The following is a 17801-nucleotide window of genomic DNA, read 5'->3' on the forward strand; positions in this document are numbered from 1 at the left end:
CTCTAACCACAACCCAGAACCTGCTCCCGCCAGGACCGGATACCCACTCTTCCGTGACACCCCAAGCTTTGCAGAGTCGGATGGGGAGCAGTGTTCAACCACGACCCAAAACCATGACGCAGAGACCTAAAGGCCAAATTTTTCCAATTTTTTTTTTACTTTGAGACACTGACCAAACTTCAAATCGCCCCCCTGACAAGAAAAGAAATACATTTTTCCAAATAATCTAAACATAAAGCATAGTTGCTAATCTGTACTATGTTCTTCAACCCCGACATTCTATGTTCATACACATTTTTTCTGATAAGTTTATACAGCAACAACTCTTTTCTTTATGTGAATCAGTAACTTTTCCATTAAAAATACCTAGTCTTGTGATTCTGGAGTTTTACCAAGCTTATTCTGTGAAGTAGTAGTGGTAACCAACAAAATACTGTACTATGTAACCAAAGTATAAATGAGAGCTAATAGGGTTCTGTAAAGAAAGAACAAGGAAATGTTAAACATTAGATACAGAAACAAATATACAGGAGATTTGACAGACCTACCAAATTTCATAGCCTTACTTTGCTGGTTTCAATTATTTATCCTAGGAGCAAATAATATTATTTAAAAATATTACAATTGTTCAATAAAATGTGTCTAGACAACTGATTCTGCTATGATTTAAGAGTCATTATCTTATTTTTCATTTTGGCACACAAGAAACTTCATGGAATATGGTGAGCTATATGTACAGCTGCCCATTACCACCTCTGCTTCAACTGAAAACAGTAACAGACAAGTTAATATGCACGTAGGCAAAGTTAATGGCCACTGTACTAAATACAGTGCTGTGACATAAGCATTTTGATATGCAAAACAGTTAGTGAGTAAATGTAGTTAAAATGTTAAAAAAGTCATAAGTATGCAAATCACAACATACCACACAGCATGTTCCCCACCTAAGAATCATAATCATAATCATCCGGTATTCACCATTTTCATATAAACACTGCTGGAAATATGTAAGCGGTCATACGATCTTTACTTGTGAATGCAAGACATTTCATCTATTTGTCTGGCAAATGTAACTGTCCAAACCTAAACTATGCTATTTTTACAATTTCTCATGCCTATACGAATGGATTTACTGTGCCTTCATCATGCAAACGTCTCTGCGGAATAGTGTTCACACATGGTACCCCCGGTCCCCTGTAAGTCTGCTGCAGTGCTGTCAGTGTTCCACTGCTCCGAGCTCCTGGAACTTCAGCACGGAGGGACAACCCTACGTTTTCGTATGCACTTCCAGATCCACTCCGCGGACACGCGCTGGGCCTGGCTCTCTTCTTCCAGATCTCCGATGGCGTGCGTTGCTGTTGCGACATCATACTTCGGGACTAGGTCTCCGTCGTAAGCGATGAAGTAGCGCCGGAGCTTGCCGTAATCCTGGACGGTCTCAGGAAGGTACAGCTTCACACCAGTGAATATGTCCAGCAGCGTCTAACGGAGCAGACACGTCATCGTTAAAATTTCATTTCGACCTGCCAACATCATGTGAAAGCCATGCTTTGTGGAATGATGACACACCCCCAGAAACAAACAGCTTTTGTCCTTGTGGAATTTCTGATGCTTCCCCTTTCACCGCAGGATGCACATGCCTTATTAATAGAGACGGAATGGATTAGATGTGGAAGCATCAGAAGACTTGACAAGCCGTTATGTGTTTAACATGGCAAAGTGGAGCTATATCTATTGAGGCTGTGAATTTAGCACACTGCAACCGTAGCCATACAAACTGCACAGCTGTTAACAGTAAAAGGAACGATATAAGCTTTTCAAAACAAAGGTCAGAGAAATACTAACCTTGTCTTGCTTGGCCTCTGCTGGTTGAGAAGAAACCGTTTTCAGTTTGCTCTCCCCGTTACTGTGCACAGCTTCGGCCTTTTTCTGCTAGGAAACATTTTGATGTGGCAAAACGACAAAATGGTGGAACAAGCTTTAAACAGAAAGGAGTGACTTCTAAAGCAGAGGAAAAAACCTATGCTGAGTTTTTGGCAAGGATCACAGATTTCAAAGATACTTCTTCACAGAGAAACCTCTAAGGAAATATTTAGAGTTCTTCTAGAAAAGATCATATTTGTTCTAACTGGGGATACGGACGTTCCAATAGTTTCACTCACAGCTGTCAATACTTTCCCCGTGAGGGAATATAGCCCTCTGCTGAATGGTTCTGACTCCTGCTTCCTCTAAGCAGGTCCCCAAGGAGTCATGCTTGCAAGCAGCACATGAAAAGTAATGGTGTGTGGAAACGGACTGGGGGCAGGACTTACTTTTTTCCCACCATGCTCATCTGCTGGCAGTCTCCTCTTCACAGCCTTTCCTGGAGAAGGCGTCTCAGTCTTGGGCAGGCAGGAGGCTTTGGAGGCACTGCTACTGCCTGTAGATAGTACCAGGGGATATGCTAAACAACCATTTTTGTTGTTTCTGGACATACACAACAATTATATAGGCGTTTTTCACAGGCGTTTATACATATTGTAAATCTTCTGCACAAAATGAACACTGATCATTTCAAAGGGAAATCAGGGCTTAGAGAACACTTGGCACCAGACCCAGGATGAAGGAGGTATGAAATCCCCCCGCTGGCTTCCTTAATTCCCATTGTGCTTTTAAAACACCCAGGGAATCAGACTAGCTTGATGTTGCAATGAATTAAAGCCAAACGGAGCTCAGTTTGTTCCAAGTTGCAGTGAGGAAGAGATCATTCAAACTAATGCTGAGCAGCACTTGCTCTTAAACAATGCAACACAAGCATAACACATGCACAGCCACCTTCCTGCAGGTCAACGGTACAAGATCTTAACACTAAATTTGAATTGCTTGGTATAATAACTATACATCATTAGACAGAAGATCCAGAGCCTTGTTATAAGATAAGCCTGAACCCTGCTGATGGCAGTGGTGGTCTAGTGACTGTGGTGAAGGCCGACAGCTCGTCACTCACTGGCTGTGCTGGGCTTGCTGGGGGTGGACGGCCTGCGCGGAGTCGAGGAAGGGGAGTTACTCCCGCTGTCTCCCCCTGAGGAGCCCTTATCGCTGCTGAACTTCGAGAGCCCGGCAGTCAACTCAAAATCGCACCTCTCCTTCGATATCCGAAACAGCTCCTTCCGCACAGGGAAAGCGAGAAAGGAAATGTTACAACAGAGAATGAAGGTTCCACCTGCGTGGAAAACTATTAAGGTGATTAACGCACTGAAGCGCTCAAGGTCTTTACTCTCTTGATTTGCATGCGGCGCTGAGCAAATGCAGCAGCCAGGACGCGAGCTGGAGGAAGCAGAGGGAAACGGGCAGCGTACCCTCAGCTGGGGCAGGTTGGTGGCTGTCTGCCAGTCCTTGTCGTCACGGATACGGGTGCAGCGAGGGAAACGGATGGAGATGCCATCCGCAGTGTGGGCCTCGGCCTTGGAGAACTCCGCGCCGGTGATCTCCCACACAGGCGCTTTCTGCCGGGACACGGAGTGAGGTCAGTGACACGCGCATGCACACGGACGCACACGGAATGGATCAGCCTTGCTGCCAGGCCTGTGCCTCACCGGCACTCGGTTTTCACCACAGCGACCACAGTCATCATATTTACGCATTAATCTTTATTTCACCAAGTACACACTGCTCTCCTGGAGAACGGATTTTACATGATCACTGCTGATAACTATGCAAGAGCAGACAACACTTTTGTCATTATAAACTTGCCAAAAACCGCGGTACACAAACCTAGGACATTCACAAAACCAAATTTGTCAGGTTAAGCTGGAAAATCGATCGTTCAGCCTGGACTTCTGTTTGTATTATTTATTTAATAGTTTTCACACGACACTAGAAACTCACTTCTGGATCTCGGGCAATAAAATCAGGGTGGTAGATCTTGTTGATTTTCAGCCAGCTGGGGATTTTGCTTGGATCCTGTAAGCAGAAAAGAAATTCTTCACATTTTTTAATAAACCGATAACATACAGGCAGCACATGAACAGAAAAACACAATGCGCTAACTTTATACATTTTTGTTTTAGTCTCAGCACATAATAAGAATTTCTCATTTTCATTTTTTAAGTAAAGATAAACAACGTTATTTCAACGTTACACATCTGACTTTTGTGAACCTAATCATATTATATAACTGATTTGAATCTCTACTATAAAAAAATCAGTTTAAAAAGCCTACTTGGTTGTTCAGCCTTTGTTATGTCTCACAGTAATTGGATACTGCTCACATCTAATAAACACATTTTTCAGACAAACTCATTGTTTTGCCAACTCCAAAAACAGCTGAAATAACAATCTCTGATTCACTCCAAAGAAAGGCCACAGCACGCCTGAGGGAGTGGGGTTGCAAACAAGTAACAATCAAGCAGACCAAATTCCTCCTGAACAAAGGTTTAAAGCAGAAACTTGCAACGCCCACTTCAGAAACTGCAATCAATTGTGTTTTGGAAAATAAAGACAGGTGCATTAAAGGGATCTGGATTTCCCCCACAGATTCTTCTCTGTATGCATGCTGCCTGATTCTGTTTTGGCAGGAACTGCACCGGACAGAATGAGGTGCTACAGTATGAGAATAAGCCTCAGGCCCCAGGCCTCCGTTCTGCTCAGGTGTTGTGCGCCTTTGTGCGTGTACCTTGCTGATTTTGACCACATCCAGCTCATTCTGCAGCCTCGCCAGTGTGGCATCGTCGTACCCGCCAGAACACTTAGTCACAGTGCACCACTGCTTCGATTCCGGGTCATAGCAGCCCATGAGGAAACTAGACATCATCCCACCTGCAAATGCAAAGACAAGCCCAGGTGCAGTAACAGTACACACGCATACACAATCCTGACCAAGACCCCGTTTGAGGATGAAGGCTAGAACAAGCAATTCAAACTAGTAAATAACATCAGGAATACGTCATTCTTAAACTTAAACATTCAACTCAATGAAATACATAAATATATTCTATTAGAACTGAAGAGTACATCACAATAATACAAGCACTTTATTGTTTGATTAGGAAATAATAAGTTCATGGCGAAAAAGGTTATTTCAAGGGGAGTTTTCCTGCAATACATCCGTCATAAGGGCTGAGACAAGTTGGAGCCTATCCTGGAAGCATAGGGTATAATGGAGGAATCCAACATGGACAGAACCACAGCTCTTCACGGACAAACACATGGGAGCACTTAGGAGATCCAGCCTGCATGTGCTGCAGTGTGGGAGGGAACTGGAGCACCCAGGGAAAATGGCGAAACAGTGCAAACCACCACACCACCATGTAACCCCTCAAGGAGATAGTGATTTCATGCATACTGACCATTTGACCCTTTCCCGTAGTACGCCCCCAAAACCACCAGGTCTGCAGTGTCGGCCATGGCCCCTTCGTTCAGATAATCCTTCTTCACCTTCAGCCAGTGGCGCTTTCCTGGCTCATAGTGGCTCTGAGTGACACAGAGAAACAAACACTTTCAACGCAGGCACCTACATAATGTTTCCTGAAATGTCAACATTAAATACTTACACTTTTGCACAGCATTAAACATTATTGCACAAGTTTAAGTATTAAAAGGAATTGTTTCTACATAATAAATTTTGGGGTGTATTTTTAAAAGTTCCTTTAAATGTGGATGTAAACAGTTACACTGTGTAACCAAAAGCAGAAAATCTTCTGTTTCATAATGAACACAACCATCACAGGTAACCACAGGCTTCCACACATGGTGCTCAGCATTATCTTTCACACATCAGCTTTTAGCCATTTATAATCGGACCTCCTCTAGGACAAGATGTCCTAGAAGATGAGGTCTTAAGTGTTTTCAAAAGAAAAGGCAAATTTAATCCTGGAGACAGCAATGTCTTGTTACTGAAGTCATTCTGTCTTTGCAACACTGTATATTATTCATATGTAAGATGCTTGGAGAGACTTTTACTCTACAGCAGTTCAGCACCTTTTAAAAAAGACTGACCTTCACATCTTTCAGCACCAGGCCCTCCAACCCCTCTCTGATCACGCGGGTGATCATATCTGCCAGGTCAGCTGCTTTCTGCAAACAAAGAATACCACCAGTAAGCACAAAAAGAATGGCAAAGAACAACATTTTTTACTGCATTTTACCAAAGGGAGGCAACATATGACACATTCTGCTTTGTCCAAGAATTATGTTTATGACAATGTCTGTAAATGTTCAGAGCATTTTCTAAGGGTGTGCACACACCTATGACTAAGCTAAAACTCCACAGCAAGCCAAAAAATCAGGATTTGTTAGTGTATCATTAAAGGTAGACATATAGTTTTGTCCAGTGTACGCAGGCATTTTCAGTATTAACTGCAGAGGTTGTTCTCATTTAGTGCTCCAAAAATTGTGCACCTACAATATGTAATGTACCCTGTGTACCAACAAGGAATTACTTAGTGTGATCCCTTATCCAATTTTTCAGGATCACCAATTTCTCTTTTTCTCTAACACTTTACTGCACTCCCGCACTGACAGAGGAACATTAATGTTATCACAGGGCTGAGCAGCCTTCTTAATGAGCTGTTAATTTTTTTGCACTGAAAGCTCAAGCTCTTGTGCCAGCCAGGAAATTAAAAACTTTGCTGCAACCACACAGCAGGTCCCTTTACAACAGCAGGTTGTCCAACTCCTACACTCTGGTTGTGGGCTTTTCCAAAGGAGCTATTTGCTTCAATATCCCCCACCTCTGGGGATACCTCTGATTTTTTTAAAGACGTATTCACTTACAGTGACGTGCTTCATTTCGGAGAGGAGGATCCTGTTGGGGACCTCAACCATATTATCTTGGAGGAATTTCTTTCGCTCACACAGTGGCCTGGAAAACAGTAAGAGCAATTTTGCACCAGCAAAATAGAGAAGATCATGTGGAAGACAGAATATTCTTCACTGAAGGAAAGGGGAACTTTGAAAAGGACAGACAGGAGAAACCCAGAAGAGAATTTAGCCAGGACACCAGGGTTAGCACCACTACTCTTGCAGTGGGCCATGAACTATTTCATGACCATGTAGTCAGGACCTTGGTTTAGTGTGTTATTCAAAGGATGATAGCTTCTGCAGCAGGTCCTGGTTACCACACTGGGGCACTGGTGTGAAAGAGTGGCATCTCAGTACAGAAGAGGTCAGCCTTGCTTTACACATCTCAATGTTTCTAACTAAAGAGGAATTTGAGCAACTTTTGTTCTAATTTGTATTCTTAATTTAAAAAATATGTGTTCTGAATTTCTAGTTCACTTAGATTGGATTCTACTTTCTAGAAAACATTTTTGAGATGATAAAAAAAAAATACCTCTCCATGAGACTCACTCCATTGAAGTAAATACAGTCAAACACAAACAAGCAGACCTTGGCATCTTGGAAGGCCGCTTTCTGAAATGAAAACATTGGAGCCCTTAGAAGAAAAACCATGTAATTCATACAAGTGACACGAGTGTGAAGATTTAGAGTCTATGCTGAACACTTTCCGTGACACCAAATGAGGTCAGAAACAGATCGGGTGAGCTAAGCCCTCTTGTTTCGGCATTTTAGCAGCAGGTGCTGCTAAAATCAAAGAGAACCGGTCATTTTCTCCAGGACATACTGTACCAGAATTGTAGAATATTTAAATCTAACAAGTTTAAAAGGAATCAACTTTGTATATTTCAGAAAACGTGCTGATCTAGGAAACTACTTCTTTCTATTTCCCAATCCATTATTCTCTCATTTCATAGAGGTGCCTGTGATTTCTTCATTAAGACAACTGGACTATTTTCAGTTCTACATCTGGGCTCTCTAAATTGTCTCTCCTAGTTTGCTGTGGTCAATTAGGAGAGCTGCTGAAAATGATCAGGTTTTCACTTTCACTTCCCACTTTCTTAATCTTCAGTCAAGATAAAAAAAACACAAGGTATAAACCATTTGACCTGGATGTGACGGGATTTCAGATGGTTATTATTAGTTAAATGGAGGAGTGACGTCTGTCTTCAGTAGACCTGACTAATTGCTGACAGCGATGCTTCACTCAGGTGCAAGCTGAAACCATACCAGTACATGGTGTAAGATAGGGATCCCCACCTTGTGTACCCCCAGGGTCCCGAAGGGCAGGGGTTTGCTGGTTTTGGTATCAATCAGCAATACCTCTGCATCCAGAATCATGCTGTGGCCTCCAGGAAAAGCCTGGGGAATATACTCTTTGAAATGGGCCACCTAAACAAAGAGGCATCAGAGATGGAGTGGTTAGTGGTTAGCCCATGTCTAAACGTAATTTAGACGTTTCTTAAAAATGCAACGTGCAAGAAAATTAACTTTAAAACTAGCTCTTTATATACAAGACAGATAAAAAACCAAGAATTGTGTCTTTACAGTTAGATCCAGTATTTGGAATAAATAAGACTGGTCAAAAATAAAACCTTGGACAGTAAATATTTCCAAACAAGAACTAGATTTAGTTAAATAAACTCATGGAATAGTAAACATGGTTTAGTTGGATACAGTATGGAAATCTGGAAACTTAAAGAACGGTAGAAGTTGGTCTGAGGTGCCATTCAGCACTGATCTCAGCAGTGATTCCTCAGGAAGGTCGCTCTCTCTGTGCGGCCCCTCACCTTGTGTGGCAGCACAGGCTTGAGGCTGCGACTGAAGTAGCTGAAGTGGTCTCCGTTCTTGTGGACCTGCACCCTTTCCCCGTCGTACTTGATCTCGGAGTACATCCCATTGGGACACTTCTTCATGGCGTACTCGACGGACTTGCATGCCTCTGCCTGCGAGCGTCACAGCACACCATTTTCAAAACAAGCTATTCCCCCCCCCCTTTCGATGCAACGCTGAACTGGCTGGTCCTGCTGCTCCTCACACTAGGTGTTTACCGCCTTAAACCCGGAGAGCCCCAGTTCAGCCAGTCTTAAAGCCGATCTACACGAGCTGCATTTTTAATCTTGTAAATGCTTGTTTCACAGTCACGGCGTATTAAGTCCTGTGCTAGCAAATTCACCGTTAGTGGAGACTTCAAGATACCGGATCCTTGCGAACACCAAGGTTATACTGTAGGCAGCTCGGGGAACCCGATTTTGGAATACATGCAGCACATTGTCAAAGCGCCTCAGTCGCTGCAGGCTGTCTGGTGTGGGCTACTCACCAGCATGGGCTGCACAGGGGTCATGAGGGAGGCTTCTACGCTCAGGGTCTTCCTGGGGCCGGAGCCATTGGCCGAGTCCTGCTGGTTGCGGAGCACCCTCTCGATGACATCGGCGAGGTTCCGCGAGGCCTTGAAGGCATCGTAGGCATTGGGATCCACAGCATCCAGGCTGTACAGGGACAAGAAACACGCTCCTTATACGCAAGACACATAAAAACACAAAGACTTATGTCTTTACAGTTACAGTTAGGTCCGGATCATATTCTCAGAAGGGGGAAGCAGGGTGGCACAGGGTGGTTAGCATTGTTGCCTTGCAATGCTGTTCAGATCTGGACCAGAGGTTGCTATCTGTATGGAGTTTGCATGTTCTCCCTGTGTTTGAGTGGGTTTCCTCTCACAGTCCAAAAACATACTGGCAGGTTAACTGGCTTCTGAAAAAAGCCAGGATGGGTGGATGGATATTCTAAACACCCTTCAAGGGCTCTAACTACATTGTAATATTGCAATATTCATGTCCATACTTGAGTTGAAAGCTTTCAAAATATTAAAAAAAAAAACATGCAGACTTACTTAAGGAGAAAAAAAACCTTTTCTGAATGCCTTGTACTCAGTCTGAATGACTTGACCCTAGTTATCTCTTGCACGTTTTTGAAAAATGTTAAGAAACCCCCCAACAAATAATTAAAAACTGTTGCGCATTTACTTAGTCATTTAGCCTTTTCAGTTTACACTGGGTTCTGCCAGTTGACTGCCGCTACAGGTTTTTAAGTCACAAAGCTCATTCTATCTGACATTTGTTCTATTTATAATCTTTTTACTAAAATGGTATGTGCAAACGAGAAAAACTAATTGCGGTTGTCATCTTCCTTCACAGCTGGTTTTGCATGGCACTTACTGAACAGCATTTACAGCAACTTTGTGTAAATATAAAGATCTTTAAAATGTGTTCTGCTTCATTAAATTTCTTTTATTGTATTTGCTAAGTTAATAGCACTGCTATGCAGCAAATATCATATTGTATTAAGTCCTTGTAAGTAACTTGGAGAATGTTTGCATATTCTTACTTAAATCTTTAGAAGCCATAAAGGATATTTCAAGCGGTCTAATGCATTAAACTGACATACTACAATGACTTCACTCTAACGACTGAAGATTCCTTTAATCACTCCTAATGGAAAATGAAGAAATATGTGAGATCTTTCCCACCATGTGTAATTTTTTTCCAAAAATTACACAAATTCTCTCCTGTTGTTTCTTAGGTAGAAAATAAATATACAAACAGAGCAAACTGTGGAACAACAAAGTTATTTGTGAAGAACTTTAAAGTTAAATGCAAGTTTAAATTTTGTTTTGACACGTCACGTGTTTTTTCAAAAACACTTACACATGTTTGGCACCGGCATTCATTTTCAAGTCGTGCTTGATGAGCCTAATGATACACTTCAGGTCGTTAGCTGTAGACCTAGAACAAAAACAAGAACGTTATTACACAGCTCCCTCCTATAAACCACAGTTGGGTTTTATCACAATCTGGATAGGAGACACTATAAAAATGAATTCAGTCATTTCACGGCAGCAAAAAAACCACGTCAGAGCATGTTTTAATACCATACACCACTAACAGAAGAAGTCTGGTTTTCCTTCCCATTCCTAATTCCTTCTCTTTCCCCCACCCATCCCAGTACTGACCTGATCCTCACATAATTTATTATATTTGTTTGGCTGGCACTTTTATCCAAAGAGAATTACATTTGCACCCTCGTATACAGCAGGATATTTTATAAGCACAACAGCAGTCTCACCTGGGATGTGAACCCACAAACTTGATCACTGCTCCACACTGCTGCATACACTTGAAGTCCTAACCACTGCCTGAGTTTATTACCTCTTCTAAAGCACGGCGCCTTGCCTCCAATGCCATTACAGCAGCAACCTTTAAAAGTTCTCCCATCCCAGTGCTGCCAAATACAACCTTATAAGAGATCCTAAGGTTTTATGAGATTGGAATACACGATAACAATGCTGCAGACAACTGTAGAGACCAGCTAACTTCATGACAGCATCTTACTTTTTTGAGATCTCCTCCAGCGCTTTCTGCTGCTCGTCCTCTCTGGTCAGCCACGACATGCGGGTCAGGAAGCCATCCACCTCCTGGATCGTCAGCAAACTCTTGGCCGCTGGGGGGAAAGATTTGCTTGCCTCAAAAAATATCCGCACTGTCTCCGAGACATCACCCTGTTCGCCAAGAAGAGAAAAAAACAATATTACATTTTTCACAATTGCAACAGAGATGTCAGGGATGTTACATTATGATTTGGGATAAAAGGTGAGCAGGAAAGGCTTAAAGACAAGCCACAAACATCACTAGACCTTGAAGCACTGTTCAACCTCTCACGCAGGTGTTTGGATTTGAAATCCGCTTTTATTATTTTTATTTCTATTATGTCCTTCCACACCTCAGGGGGTTTAAATTGAAGCAAGGGACAAGCAAACTGCAATTTCATCATTATTTACTCGTACATCAAGTGTATACAGGTATAATTACTAGCAAAATAAGTTACCACTAACAGGTTTGAGAAGTATTATAATGCATGTTGGGAAAATACAGATTAAGTTTGAAAATGGTGGCTACATACTTCAAAGCATAATCCTGTTAGAAACTAATCATCCTTCCGTGTTCCTCTACATATTTTGTTTATTTAAAATGTGTTAACACTGAAATAACATGAATGCTTCATCTGACATAGAAATTAATACACCAAAATGTAACAAATTAAGACTGCATTTCAAGCGCATACTAAGAAAGGCCGGAGCAGAAGTACTGTACAGCACAAATGACTTTTTTCTCAGTTTGTATCTCATGTTAGAAGCGAAAAATAGTATATAACGCTAATACATATCAAAAAACTGTACTGCAATACAAAAGGTCTGTGCTGAATTAGGTGAAGCATTTGCAAAACTCACTGAAAATCTTTTCTACAGCAGAATAAATCTTTCCCCCTTCTACTCCATTTACCCAGGATCTAGTTCTGTGGAAGATCAGCAAGCCCCGTACCTTGTTTCGAAAACAATTGCTCTACACAGAGCACAAATATTTTCGCCAGTGCCTCCCAATCCAGCGCTTGCTGCCGAGATCAGCGGGCAGGCGGAGTGGCGGAGACACGAGGAGGAGGAGGAGGAGGGCCTGACCTGCTCAAGGTCCCGCACCATGTCGTCCTGGCTGCTGTTGAAGATGCGGCTGAACAGCTTGACGATCTGCTTGTCGTTCAGGTTGTACACGCTCTTGATCACCCCCGGGAGCAGCAGCTTCACAGTCAGGTACAGGTCCCCGCGGAAACCGTCTGCAATGAGCCGGGCGGCGGGAACACAGACACAAGGGGTTAATACTGGGGCAGCGGCCTTTTCCAGGGGTGGGGTCTCGGAGTATGAACACCTGTGCCCAGGCCTGCCGTCACCTGGATTCAAAAACGGAAGGGGTCTGTTCACTGTTCCGCATAAATTAAGGATGAAAATTCTGTATTCTACACTTAAAAACTGCATAAACACTGAACAACTCAATAAAACCACAGACCTTTTTTTCCCCGACTCAAAGCATCAATGGTGTTCTGAAACAGCAAATTGCTGTTTTAATAAGATAAAGTAAAACCCTCGATTTCTAAGCGTCAATGCACAATGGTTAAAATCAAACTTTGTGTGATTTTTATCACTTTGAGCTTCAGAGTGTTACGTGTTGTGCATACAGCCAGCAAGCAATAGAAAACTGTAAAATCTTTTACGTCTGGCGATGATTTTCAAATGGTCACAAGCTGAATTATTTTAAATGAAGTAATAGGTTGATTCCATGCTGAAAAGAGAAGAAAGAAAACGCAACACTTCGGCCGTGGAGCCTTCTTCAGGTGGGTTCTTCAGGTATGACACCTGAAGAGGGCTCCACAGCCAAAACGTTGTGTTTTCTTTCTTCTCTTTTCAGCATGGAATAAAACCTATAACTTGTTCCTTTACAGCCTACACATGCCGACGCAGCTCCCCACCTGAATTATTTTAAATGAGTTCTCCTTCATGCGGAAGACAAAGGCATGACAAGGCGAGCTGCCGAATGCGACATTAGCCTGTATTAACTGACCCTTTGTTCACGGGTGGGCACTCACCCCCACTGGAGCCCTTCTTCAGGAAGTCCTGGATTATCTGCGTCTTGACGTTGTAACTGGCCTTCTCCGCCACCATGGCGCACAGCTTGCGGAACTCCCTCAACAGGCAGTCCTTGTGGCTGGGGTCAGACAGCTGGGCCGACAGGCTGCTGGAGCCCCCAGGAGAGCTGGAGGTGCCAGGCTTGGCGGCTGTCAGTCAGAATCAACAGGGTTACCCATGGGTGCAAAGGAAATGACCAGTCATCCAGTTTCTAACCGTCTTATCCAATACAAGGCCATGGGAGAGCTGGAGCCAATCCCAGAAAGCAACAGACGCAAGACAGGATACACCCTGCACAGGACGCCAGTCCATTGCAGTCATCCCCTTTTTTATTAACTAGAAATACTCCCGCGATGACACGTGATCTTTTAGTGGATCATTTTGCTGTTCTCTTTACTTCAGCTTACACGTCAACTGATTAAAACTGTGCTCTGAAAAAGGTTGATTTAGGCAGACTGGAGAAACTTTGACAATTTCTTCCTGCCGCTTGTGGCTTTCAATCTGCTACAGTACAGGACAGGAAAGAGCAAACTGCGACAATGAAGAAGGCTGAGAGAGCGGCAGCACCCTCTTACCAGTGAATCCAGAGAACTTGCGTGGGGTCACAGGGGACAGGTCAGCCAGGCCAGTCTGAACCTTCTTCTTAGGGCTGTGGTTAGTCTTCGCAGCCAGATCTAGCCAAGCAACCACGCACAAAAAACAGTGTCCTGTTAGTTTGTACCCTGCCCCTTTAAGAAATACATTTTTAATTACGCATAGCAACATTGGAGTTACAATAAATCCCACTCCAAAATTCCTAAAGAATAAGTGGACAATAAATAACAGAAAGATATGTTTCAAGATTAATTTTAATAAACATTCTCATGGTACAATTTGTGAGAATGATTCATGAATAAGTGTTTTGCTTGCTGTCTTCTTAAGCATTATCCATCTCAAGAATTAATGGCTCCCAACTTATTTTCTTTTTCAGTCATACAAAAGCTCAGTGGTTCCCAATCTTGGTCCTGAAGGGTTGGTGTGTCTATAGGTTTTCACTACAGCTGGGCTCATAATAACCTAAATCAGAACATTCTTGTCTTTATTAGACCAGTTTAGCATCTTCTCCTGGCTCTACAGCTGCTGCTCTAAGGCTGTGGTTCCCAGTCTTGGTCCTGGAGGAACACTATATGTTCCTACATGTCAGTCCAGCTGAGCTCTAAATCTCAAATGTTAAATGCTGACTTATTCTTGCTTGTTTTTACTTGTTTAGGTCAGTCCTGAGTGTCAAGGGTACTGTATCATCATATAGAACTTACACACATAACCTTTCCTTTATTTTAGAGTAAACAGCTCTTACAAATTCATCACCTGGCAATGAACAGACTTAGGTAGGAGTGGCACTGTAGCAGACACACCCACAGGTGGGAGTGGCACTGTAGCAGACACACCCACAGGTGGGAGTGGCACGGTAGCAGACACACCCATATTAAGCTTTTGCAGAAGTCCAATTGGTTACATTCCAGGCCAATACCAATTGCAAATCCCATTGGTCCTTCTAAGAGCTGAGAGGAAATTTTTCTAACACGCCCCATTAGAAAACTGAAATCAATTAGCCAGTTCTTAATAACTCAACTACAAGAAGGAAAACAGACGAGATAGTGTTTCTCCAGGGCCAGCATTGGGAATCACGGCTCTGAAGAGACTTGGGCAACCCGAAGACCCACCGGCCGTCCAAAATCAGGACCAGCAGGACTGGGGAGCCAGTGTAATGGATTCAGAACTCCCATTCTGACACTGACTAACTGAAACAGAAGCACCCCCCCACACACACACCTGCAATGTGCTTGTTGATGAGCTCCTTATCCTCATCCTGCACCTCCTCCCAGCCCTCCAGGTCCGTTATGTCCTCAATCCTCCGGGTGGTGATCCGGGCTCGCTCCAGCTTCTCGAACATGCACTTCACGTGGTACCACTCCTTCATGTCGCCCGCGGACTCGCTGAAGGGGTTGGGCACGATCTTGCCGATCCGCACCAGCCCCTTGACGATCTTCTCCTTGCATTTCTTGCAGCCGGCCGTGCCACGCTTGGCGTACTCCACGCAGTACCGTTGCTCGGGCATGGCCTCGCGCTCGCCGCCGCCGCCGGAGGGGGACCAGGACAGGTGGAAAGCTCGCGACGCTGGGGTCCGGGCACAGGCGTGCCAAGGCTTGCAGAGAAAGGCCTGGGACCGGGAGCTGTAGGCCGCACACTTGGCACTCCGGTGGAAGCTGAAGAAGTGAACGGATTCGCCGGCAGAAGCCTGATTCTGGAACAGTTTGAGCAGCAGTGTGCTGAAAAGTGCTCTGCTTGTTTGGTGGGTGCAACGTTTAAGCATGAAGCATACCTAGCTCATCACTTTAACACCTGGGGGGGAAGAGAGCATGGAGAATCAGCAGACACCGAAGATTAGTAAATAAACGCCTTTCACAGAAAAGTGAGCAATGGAGAACTTCTCCTGGAGCTATTTCCAGGTCGCGCCATAGTGGTTTTGATTACTAGTTTTTTCTGTCCTTATCAAGAAAAGTGCCCAGAAAACAACGCTTTTCCTTCATGAGTTTAGGGCTTTTTGACCAAAGTTATGAATTGGGTGCAGTTGATAAAAAAAACTCGGCAAAGTCCCCTTAAATGCAGATGCTATTCTACATTATGACTACAATGTTGCACCATGCTGGATAGTTTTAAATTATGATATTATACTGTACCAGGCAAATGAAGGTATTCTAAGATTATCACCCTTCATGGCTAATAATCATGTACACTTTACGGGGTTTCAAGCTGAAATAGTTTATGTCATCAACATTTTTGTCCACTCGATTCGGCTTTTAAATTAAAAAATAAAATTCGTAGTGCAAAGCACACTTTCTTCAACTTGACCGATTTTAGTCTTGTGTGAAAACACAAAAATGGCTTAATTAAAGAGCAGATAGATTATAGATGGCCTTAATTTCCCACCACTTCGAGTTTGCCGTTTGCTGTAACGCACAAGTTCCGAGTAAAATGTCTTTCGCTTTTAGAATCCACTGTGCTGTACTCGACCACAGCTAAACCAGACATTTTAATTTCCCATCCCCACGGAAAAAATCAGGAACCTTATGTAAAATGCACTTTACAATAAAAATGCTTAAGACCATGCTTACCGGTGTTATTCGTTTGTTACAGATGTGTTTGTGCTATTTTTGTACTTATCATTTTCTCCACTGTAGTGTGTTATTTTCAATGTGAGGTTTCCCCTTTAAACACCAGCCACGTTCCCCTTTTGTTTCCTCTCATACCCCACAGTGCGCATGTGCGACAGTTAAAAGTTTTATGCCGACAGAAATTCAGGTGTTAGCCGTGCCGGGGTATATCTTTAAAAATAACTGTAAAGCAATTTAACAATGAACTATAAATCTTGTTTTTTTTTAATTATTACTACACTGTCGCAAAGCTGCTGTAATTATGACTGCCATAGTTACAGCATGCAGCGAATATAACATAAGAAGGTTTATAATCGAAATGGGGCTATTTATCTAGGCTAGCTCATGTGATTACGGGTAGGTCATTAATCAAAAAATAATTCAGGCTTTTTTTGAAAGAAGCTAGCCGCAATGTGTTTGAGCGGTTTACTCCAGATCCTCCCAGATATCTGTGTAAAGGTCTGAGACTTGTTTTTTTATGAAAGCCTTTTTTCAGGTTTGGTCGGCGGTGAGGTTTCATTATTCGCCTTGTCCTCTAGATGGAAGCATCGCTCTTTCACTGGAGATCTGTTTTGTCACAAGACTCCAGCAATGCTGGCCACTGCAGCACCACGCTGCCCCAACACACAACATTCCAGTACGAGTGTTGAATGAACTGCTGAAATCCTGACTGAGGGCATTACCTTCCCCACTCCTTTATACAGAAGCCCTCGATTTATTTTGCCCCAGGAAGACTTCTGTTATGGGGCTTTTTTTTCCTGCACCATCGACTCTTAAGTTACAGATCAGATATACAATCTTTTATTGTTTCCTAACAGTATTAAATGTCAGTGCTTTCATTTGGCAACAGTACATCTGCTTCTGTTACATTGCGATGAGGGAAATATCAAAAAGTAAGGTTTTATCACCAAAGTTCTTGTAGAAAAGCTAAGCCAGGTTCGTTACCTGTCATTCCTCATCTCAAGAAGCAGAGAATGTTACTGTACGTAACATACCAGGCCATGCTATGTATTCATATGCTACACAGAGAGAAAAAAAATCCAGGGTTACAGGTAACAACACCTAAAGCTTCAGTTTGTTTTCTGGAAATTGCTTGTGGGGGGACTGAACATAAGCAAGTTATTAGGTCTTATTTGAGTTTGGAACAACAAGGCCTTTTCTAGTGTATTGTACGCCCTCTTGTGTTCAGCAAGGAGTTTTGCTGCCACCTGCCACAATTCTTCTTCAACAGTAGTTTAATACCAGTCGCTCAGGAAATTTAATGACAAAGGGCTCAATTTACA

General features: G+C 43.1%; 1 protein-coding gene across 2 annotated transcripts; it reads right to left on the reverse strand.

Annotated features, from left to right (window-relative positions):
- Positions 1–138: 138 nt before the first annotated feature.
- lig3 (ligase III, DNA, ATP-dependent) lies at positions 139–16600 on the reverse strand. Of its 2 annotated transcripts, none has more exons than XM_088906944.1 (21): positions 16480–16600; positions 15137–15706; positions 13900–13998; positions 13285–13473; positions 12326–12477; positions 11205–11371; positions 10521–10598; positions 9137–9305; positions 8607–8762; positions 8077–8208; positions 7313–7392; positions 6754–6841; positions 5977–6054; positions 5328–5451; positions 4655–4797; positions 3868–3942; positions 3339–3485; positions 2987–3146; positions 2313–2419; positions 1846–1929; positions 139–1482 (listed from the first exon to the last, which is right to left on the reverse strand). In XM_088906944.1, the coding sequence occupies exons 2-21, from the start codon at positions 15675–15677 to the stop codon at positions 1249–1251; spliced, it is 3003 nt and encodes a 1000-aa protein (XP_088763070.1). In that variant the 5' UTR covers positions 15678–15706; positions 16480–16600; the 3' UTR covers positions 139–1248. The 2 variants fall into 2 exon arrangements, with proteins under 2 accessions (XP_088763070.1, XP_088763069.1); XM_088906943.1 differs by having other exon boundaries at positions 1846–1932.
- Between the last annotated feature and the right edge of the window lie 1201 nt (positions 16601–17801).

Source organism: Atractosteus spatula, chromosome 27 (genome assembly GCF_055471065.1).
Source record: "Atractosteus spatula isolate fAtrSpa1 chromosome 27, fAtrSpa1.hap1, whole genome shotgun sequence".
Lineage (NCBI taxonomy): Eukaryota > Metazoa > Chordata > Actinopteri > Semionotiformes > Lepisosteidae > Atractosteus > Atractosteus spatula.